At 47.0% G+C, this 9,363-nt stretch overlaps 1 protein-coding gene across 1 annotated transcript; it reads right to left on the bottom strand.

The window, feature by feature from the left end:
- Positions 1-1,377: 1,377 nt before the first annotated feature.
- Positions 1,378-7,080, bottom strand: LOC123156556 (probable auxin efflux carrier component 9). Its single transcript, XM_044574708.1, has 4 exons — positions 6,224-7,080; positions 3,254-3,339; positions 2,977-3,134; positions 1,378-1,458 (listed from the first exon to the last, which is right to left on the bottom strand). The coding sequence occupies exons 1-4, from the start codon at positions 7,078-7,080 to the stop codon at positions 1,378-1,380; spliced, it is 1,182 nt and encodes a 393-aa protein (XP_044430643.1).
- Positions 7,081-9,363: the final 2,283 nt, after the last annotated feature.

Here is a 9,363-nt window from a genome sequence, read left to right as displayed (position 1 = left end):
TCCGATCTGGCGGTAGTACCGCTACTGCATTACTGCCGCCGTACTCTGCTCTGCCCTGCCTCTTTTGGACCCGTGTTCTGCTCCTCCAGCGGTAGTACTGCCCCAAGATTCGCGTTTTGCTGCTCCTTTTCCCTGCTTCTTCCGCCCGAGCGGTAGTATCGCTCGTGGAGCGGTAGTACCGCTCGTGTGCGGGCTGAGCACATAACGGTTGGATTTTCCCCCTCCTATAAAAGGGGGTCTTCCTCCCCATTGAACCTTATCCTTAGAGCTCGTGTTCTTCCCCCATTGTTGACCTTCTTCGAGCTTGCCAACTCTCAATCCCTCCATGGATTCTTGCTAGTTTTTGAGGGAAAAGAGAGAGGAGATCTAGATCCACATTTCCACCAATCACTTTCTCATCTATGTGAGGGGAACCCCTTGGATCTAGTTCTTGGAGTTCTTGGTGTTCTCCTTCTTGTTCTTCCTCTCATTTTCCTCCCTAGCATTAGTTGCTTCGGCGGGATTTGAGAGAGAAGGACTTGGGCACTCCGTGTGCCCTTGCCATTGCATTTGCTGCATCGGTTTGAGTTCTCCACGGTGATACGTGGAAGTTACAAGTTGAGAAGCTTATTACTCTTGGGTGCTTGGTACCCTTGAGCTTGTTCCTCTTGGGTGCTTGGGCGCCCTAGACGGTTGGTGGTGTTCGGAGCTCAATCATTGTGGTGTAAAGCTCCGGGCAAGCGTCGGGGTCTCCAATTAGGTTGTGGAGATCGCCCCGAGCAATTTGACGGGTACCGATGACCGCCCCGAAGGGTTGCCAAACTGTACGGGTTCGGTGACCGCCCCCAAGGGTTGCCATTTGTACGGGTTCGATGACCGCCCTCAAGGGTCCCTTAGTGGAATCACGGCATCTTGCATTGTGCGAGGGCGTGAGGAGATTACGGTGGCCCTAGTGGCTTCTTGGGGAGCATTGTGCCTCCACACCGCTTCAAACAGAAATTAGCATCCGCAAGGGTGTGAACTTCGGGATACATCGTCATCTCCGCATGCCTCGGTTATCTCTTACCCGAGCCCTTTACTTATGCACTTTACTTTGTGATAGCCATATTGTTTCTTGTCATATATCTTGCTATCACCTAGTAGTTTATGTTGCTTAGCATAAGTTGTTAGTGCACATAGATGAGCCTAGTTGTTGTAGGTTTTGTGCTTGACAAATTAACCGCTAGGTTTATTCCGCATTTGTTCAAGCCTAAACCGTAATTATTTTAAAACGCCTATTACCCCCCCCCTCTAGGCGACATCCACGATCTTTCACCTGGAAAGCACAAAACCATATACCGTTCGTCAAATGGAAATACATAGAAATGATGTAATGATATATGGGACAGAAACATACCCTTACCCTGTGCTCATGATGTCTGCATGGACCTTGTACTCTTCAGCATACACAAATGAAGCGACGACCAATGGCAGTGCCGCCTGTATGCAGACATGTCAAAAATCATGGTTAGAAAATTAAACTTTCCTATGTATCATGAAAAATATAATTAATAAACGATAAATTTCCGGTGTGCACACAACTTATTATTTGCAGTCCCTGCAACTGGTGTTAATCTTACATTGATCTCCGGTTTCAATGTTCAGTATCTTGATTTCATATCACATTGCTCCTTCTACTTTCATACTTCCATGGTTGCACTGCGAATCACAAAATGGCGTACCCCCCCCCCCCCCCCCCACCTTTCATTTCAATGTCGCGTGGTTGTGGGATGCTACTCTTGGATCCCAATTTTTGAGAGCAGCTAAAATGGATCCTCTCCTTGCCAAGCCCACGGTGATGCCTTGGCTCATATCCAAATTTTTTTGTTAGGTTTTCCGCATGCTGCAAAATCCTTTTGTGGTGGATGTCAATAGGCTTTGTGTTCTATTTTGGTTGGAGTGGGGATTTAAGAGTTTTTGTTTGCTGAAGACAAAGACTTCCATTTGTTTGCTTGGTCTTAGTTTTGTGTTTTATGTGTTTTTTGTGAACCTTTGCATGGAAATTACTTCGTTTGTCTTTCAAGTAGATAGTTTTTTTAAGTCATGTAATTCATTTGGTAAACAAAGTTTTGTTTGGTTTATCAGTTTATTGGAATCTATAGGCTCCTTGTAAAAAAAACGGAGAGAAAGAGAGGTCGACGTTGTTGTACCACTACTTGGCGGTGACCTCCCTTCTCCTCATTTTTGACTCACACGAATGTGTGCATCATCAATCACTACGCCCATTTGATTGTCTGCAACCAAAATGTCTACTATGTTAAAAGTCTCCCAAGAGGCCGGAGTTTAATTGATGTTGTTGCACATATCCATAAAATGATTATTTGTGAGAATTGAAGGAAATAAGTTTTCCCTTTTCTTTGGGGGGGGGGGGGGGGGGGGTGTGATGCCTCCACGAAGGGCTCCTCAGTGAACATGGTAGCCCTTCGTGTAGGCGTCCAGTTTGAACGACCTTTCTTGTAGTAAAGTGTTGTTAATTGAGGTGCTTGATGATTATTTTTGCTACTGCAGTGCTGAAATGCTTCTGCATAATTTTAGTGGTCATAATCCCTTTGGTTTTTTTACTCCGCATATAAAATTTGTCTTAATTCAAATTTCATACAGTTTGACTAAATTTAAATTTCAAAATATCAATATTTATAAAACTAAAGATGTACAATATGAAAATTAATTCCATACTATATCTAATGATACTGATTTGGTACTGTGAATGTTCATGTTTTTTCTTATAAACTCGGTCAAACTTTATGAAGTTTGACTTAAGACAGAACTTATATGCAGAGTAAAAAAACAAAGAGAGTATAATTTATTTATAGTTTCTTTAATAATTTGGCTCAATGAATCCTCGATATCTCAACTAACTCCCTACTGATCAATTGCTTGATTAATATGCATCTCTTTAATTGTAGAAAATAACATGGAAATAAAGATTTAATTAGCAAATAAGGGTGTTGTGCTCACCTGTACAACAGCAATGCATAGCAGGGTGCCGTGCATACCAACGACCAGCGAAGCGAGCAATATTGCCACCGGACCTATCAGAAACTTCAGGACCAATGAAACCATTGCGATCGCGTAGCCGCAAGGAATGAACTGTGGTTGTGGCGCCATGAGCGTCCCTGAGATGCACGACATGGTGTACTGATTTACGTCAACAAAGGTTGATCGGGACGGTAAATACAGTTTGATGACTACATGGAGCCACTGAATTCCAGGCGTAAGCAAATAATGGACGGACCTGATGAGAACATGCTTAGACCAATTGTTGTAGTTTGTATGGTTAACAAAGAATCGAGGATTATTTTTGGCATCTTGATACCACACCCGCAAAAACATGTAGATGTGCATGTATTACGGCGACAAACAAAAGAGGAGAAACCGTATATATTTACATCTATCTATATACTAAAACCAAAATAAGTTATAAAAGGAGAGAGAGGAAGGTTAGATATCCTGGACTTAAATAGTTTGTAGTGTTTAGTGTTTAGATCTAAGGTCATTGGCTAGTTCCTTTGGACTTCTGGATGGCTTAGGGTAAGGATTAAGCTCAGCCCCAAAGAACTTGCTTCTAGCCAGTCTTAATTTCTAGCCACCGTCCCTCTCTTTATAGCTGGCAATACAAATTTTGATTAGATTGAGATCATATGACTTAATATTATCAAGAACGGGCAATCTAATTTCTGATTAGTTTGGAATCATATGCCTTAATATTATCAAGAGCCGGCAATCCAAATTTTGATTAGTTTGTGCTCATAGTAATGTGTAACAACCTGTGTATTACTACTCTCTCGCGCGCACATCTAGCGCATGTCTTGAAGGATGGTAAAATGGGTACCCATTACCCACATACCCGGCGGATAAAGCCCTATTAGGGTCAGGGTACTAGATAAAAATATATTCATGGGTATATAAATAGCAAAATCTCAAACTCATCGGTAGAGCGAGTACGGGTATGGGTCATATAATCCATACCCGCGTACCCATATAAAATCTAGCATGTGTACTTCCCCTTCATTTATTGTACTTGTTATGTTGCCAAAATTCTATTGCGGTGCTTATGATGTGGCCTTATGTAGAGCTGAATTAGCTATATACTCTGTGTTAAGTTTGTGAACTTAAAATGTATGATTATGTGCTATTGTTTATGACTATGTGTTGTTGTTTACAAGTAAGTATTGATGTTAATGAGAATTTTTGATGTTTGTGTTGTGCTGATGTTTATGAGTATGCTCTGTTGATATGATGTGTTGTTAGTATATTATGATTATATGTTTCTGTTTATGACCGCATACTGCTCAAGTCAATGTGTGTTGCAAATGTGAATACTTTTACCTGCGGGTACCCGTTTACCCTGTCGGGTGGCGGGTACGGAAAAAATTGTACCTACTGACGGGTATTGGTATGGATGATGGGTAAGGGATGGGGAAGGGTGCCGTGTGGCTCCACCCGTACCCAAACTCTATGGGTGCTCTCGAAGTGACAATGTTTTCATCCCTTCTTCACCCACATCCACCTTGAAATGTGATGATAGAGTTATCACCTCGCTTGAGCACCTTGTTAACTTCCTCCAGAGTCAAGGTGTCTGCCACAAGACATCATCCACAATGGTACCACTCTTAGAGGCTTCTTGTTCTCTAGCCTTCGAGTCTCTCTCTCTCTCTCTAACCCTAGCTTATATATATTCTCTTAGGGCATCTCTAACACCGACTCGCAAATCGGACACCGTATTCGTCCGTGGACACGGATGCGGGAGCCGGCTATCCAAAGGTAGTCGCATATGTCCGGTTGCATTTCGGTTGAAATATAATGAAATTGAACAAATTTGATGCATATATAAACAACCGAACGATATTCATTCATACTTGGATACTTTTTTTACTTAAACCTATATGGGTTTTGACACATTTGAACTAGACCGGGCTCTAAATCTAGCCTAAATAACCATCGGCAGCCATTCCCCATGTTCGGTAGGCCAAGAGCCCCGGGAACTGAAACTCCGCCTCTGCCTCCGCAGTCTGCAAGCGGTTAACCGGCCAACGATGATGAGTGTGCCAAGCTTGGCTTCAGTAGGAGCAAAAGAGTGGTAGCCTTCCTCGGACCTGGGTGTCAGCGACATCCCACGCGCTTCCTTGCTGCCGGCATCGACCGCGGACGGGCCGGCTTCATGGAGCGGCCATGGTGCTGTTGTCGACCTCGTCCTCGCTCTTACAGTAGACTTCATTTGCCGCTTCATCGATCTCCTTGAAGGCGTCTTCTAACTCCGCCTGACGGATGCAGTACTGCCAGCGGTCGCGACAGATTTTGCGGGTGGTGCAGAAGGATTCAAGCAACGCCTTCTGTTCACCCACGTCCACGCCCGTCACGATGGTCGGGTGACAAGGAGTTCCTCCTCCGCGCGTTGGTTCTCGTCGAGGAGACGAAGGTTGTACTCCTAGTCCGCCTGCGCCTATCGGAACGCGGCCCGCCGCTCTTCCAACACCATCTCGGTGTAGTGAGCATGGACCTCGTCCATGGTGATGTCGGCATTGGCCGACGAGGACCGAGGCACCGGCTCGTCATCCGCCGCCTCTTCCATTGACATGTTTGCTTCCATCTGTGCTGGCCTACCAGCCGGCAGCACTAGCGGTGATCTCCTTCTTCCGCTCGAACAATAGGTTGTCCCAAATGGCTTTGGAGCTCGAGGAAGCCATGGCAGGCGTGGTGCAGAGAGGAGAAAGGGAGCAGAGAAGGATGGATGCGGCTATAGCTGGGTTGGAGTGTAAATAACCGGCGGATGGTAGATGTGGCGGGGTGGTTAATGATAGGCGGCAGACGGACGGATGGGTGGCATCGAAATAGGTTCCTCGGGCAACCATGCATGTTTAATGTAGGCAGGCGGAATGACGGTTGTCGTTTGAACGCGAAAAAATCACGTGCACCGGGAAGTGGTGCGGGCGGCGCTCTCGGACGGCGTGCCGCTTCAATGCCAGAGCGGAGGAAAAATCATGTCCCGGACGGTCGGCTAATCGATACAGATCCACGTGGATGTCAAAACATGTCCGAACCGAACCATATAATCCAGATGCGGGTGGTTTGAGGGTCCGCGTTGAGATGCCCTTAGAGTGGAAACCGTTTATTCAGTGCCCGTGCTAGATAGCTGTGCAGCTGTTGTTTTTCAATGGAATCAAATACTAGTACGTAGTATCAAGCAGGAATGGAAGGGACTTACTTGAAAGTGATTAGAGCCCAGACGAGGCCAAGGAAGCTAGCATAGGTATTCGGAATCCTGAGAACCTTTTTCCCTGTCATGAAAGCGATATGCCTCATCGATGGAGACGCCGGCAGCGAGTCATCCTCTGCCTCCGCGCCCTCATCATCTTCACCAGCACACACCTCCGTCGTGAGCGCCGCCGCCGCCTGCTGGCCAGCCACGGCCATGCCTTGTTGTCTGGTGTGCTCCGTGCTTTCAACGTTCACGGTTACTTGGTGGGCTCGCTCAACTGCCGCAATGGCGCGTTTCTCCGGCGACCCGGGGCCGGCCTTGGTGCTGCCGTCCGTCGCCGCCATGTACTCGTACATGAAGATGACGACGTTGTACCAGAGGCAGAACTGCATCACGACGATCTGCTTCATGAGGTCCTTGGACGCGGGCCCGTACATGCCGCCGAGGAGCGGCACGCCCATGATGATGGTGCTGGGCAGCTGCGCCACGGAGAAGGCGGTCACCACCCACTGCAGCGGGGAGACCGCAACGTTGCAGCCGCCGCCGCCGCCCCCGCCCGGTTTCTCGCCGCGGCAGCGGGATGAGGGCCACGCGGCCCACGCCATGAGGCCTAGCAGCATGGCCCCCTTCTGCAGCGTGTCGGCGGCCACGAGGCGGACGTTCATGGCGTAGGGGTCGTTGGTGGAGACCATGTCGAAGACGAGCGCCGGCAGGGCGTAGGTGGCGACGAAGTGGTTGATCCCCGCGCACTGCTCCTCGGAGAAGGCCTTGAGCCAGCGCACCGACGCGTAGCCCAGCGCCGCCGCCGTGTACAGCGGCGCCATCGTCTCCACGACGTGGTACACGCCCGAGCCCGTGATCATGATCGGTGGATGCCCTACTAGGCTAGCTTAGCTTGATATGGTGACTGGCGAGATCGATCGATCTAAGCCGTACCAGTGATGGTGCTTTGGGGTTCCTGCAGTCATTGCATTGTAGGAGTACTACATATAGTGCCATAGTGGCCTGGCCAGGGTGTAGTCTGTGGTGCCGTGGCACGTCGCAGGACGCAAGTTGACGTGGACGTTAACGACTCGGCTTCTTCACTGCCGTACTAAATGGCCGGCACCACTGAGTGACTAACGTCATGGAATTCTTCCACTGCCGATTAACAGGGCTGCTCAGCGGCGTATGAGCTATGCGTGAGAACCTCGATAAGCTAGGTAGTGGTACAACCGTACAAGTCTTTTGGCTCCTCAATGTGCATGTGTGTCTGCGTGCGGTCTCGTGATTATGACCTGAGGATCGAGTGCGTGCAACACAGCGCGCACGTCTCTTGACATGGGGTCACCTTCATTTTTTTTTTTGACGGGTGGGGTCACCTTCATTTGCACTATGGGTGATCGATCAACAGTGTCCCTATGCCATAGGATTTGCCAAAATTCACAGGTGTCAGCTCATGCCAAGTGCTATAGTAACAGCTCCGTCCATGTCTCTCTTGCATGCAAACGTGCCGTGGGAGGCATGGTTGTTTGACGAAACGCGATGTTGATCCCTCACTTTCTTTCGGAAAACACATTTCTCGTGCCTACTTTGGAAGCCAAAATGAGTTGTTATTTTCGTTCTAGGCTTTCTAGCTATGGTCTCTCATTGCATATTATCAATGAAATTAGCGTGTACGTAGTACTCCGTACTCATATTGACTACGAGCAATGCTAGATCAACATACTGTTTTACTGAGTTTTACGGATCAATCCAACATGGCAGTCTGTGATTGGAGGTTAGTTGGGGTACTCGGCCCACCCAACTGAAAATCAGGGAAGGCAAGTTTAGTTTGTTGGAAACGCTATGTATTAGCCCCGTAACAGTCCGTTGTTCTAGCATTTTCGTATTGACTGCTACTCCTTGTTAGCCATGCATGCGCCAAAACGAGGAACTTTTTTTCCCGAAAACAAGTAGGAGCGTCCACCACGATCCCTCCATCAAGTGACATGTACATTGTTTTCTCCAAGGAAAATTCTAGGGCAACTCCAACGCTGCCCCGACGCTATCTGCATACATTTCAAACATTATTTCAATAAACCGGATGAAATTCATGCAACCGCAGCGGATTTCATGCAAACCGGACGATTTTTTTTACATTTAAACATATTTTAACTAAAAAAAGGTAAAACCATGTGCATGTTCGGCCGCGCGGGGCTCCTTCCCATTTGTTATGTCATCTCCAATCCACTCCTAGCAAACAAAAACTCTAAATAGAACCCATCTGGACTTGGGGAGACATTATTTGTACTCCTCTTGTCCCTCCACGAGTGCAGGACATGAGCTTTGCATCCTTCTTGTTTGAGTATAGACGCGGCTGTGCACGGGTAATGAGCGGGAAGTACCATACCACCTCTTGAGGAGGTTACCTTCCCCGCTTGAATCGGGGTTCCTAGCACTCTGGACACTCATGGTCGTCCGCATAGTCGTTCCTATAAATGATGCAGTCATTCACACATGTGTGGTATCTTATGTGCAGCAAATCAAGGGGGAACACGACCTTCCTGGCCTAATCGATACTACTAGGCAATGTGTTCCCCTAGGGTCGAAGTTCGTGCAGGTACTGGTGTCATCTATGCTTGCATCTGGAATTTTTTGTTTTGCCTTCATTTCTACAAGTTTGAGTATGACGTTCAATTTTGTGTGCTTCTCTTTGCAATCATGATACAACGGAGTTTTGGAGGCTTCCTCCAATTTGGCCAACTTTTATTCCCCTCAATGAAGAGTCAACATTTTGTCCAAACATTGGCCACTCATGCATATATACCTGAAAAAATATCTATTGCACAACAAGCCATGTATAGTACATTGTCGCTTGAATCGATGACAAACATTTCCGCAAGAATTACCATGTCTTTCAGACATTCAAGAGCAGGACTCACCAAAAAAGAGACCATCGAGCTAAACATGTATAGATCGATCGAGAGTGTGAGGCCGGGGCCAGGCCCTATGCATACATGTAGTGTGACATACTCCCTCCATTCCATAACATAAGGTGTATTGGTTTCCGTGCAAGTCAAACTTATGTATGTTTGACCAAGATTATAGAATAAAATATCAACATCTACAATACAAAGAAAATGCTTTTCGTAATGGATCTAATGATACAGATTTAGTAGTGTAGA

The sequence above is a fragment of the Triticum aestivum genome, chromosome 7B (genome assembly GCF_018294505.1).
Source record: "Triticum aestivum cultivar Chinese Spring chromosome 7B, IWGSC CS RefSeq v2.1, whole genome shotgun sequence".
NCBI classification, from domain to species: domain Eukaryota; kingdom Viridiplantae; phylum Streptophyta; class Magnoliopsida; order Poales; family Poaceae; genus Triticum; species Triticum aestivum.
The sequence above is the reverse complement of the archived record's forward strand: the minus strand, read 5'-3'. Positions and strand labels throughout refer to the sequence as shown.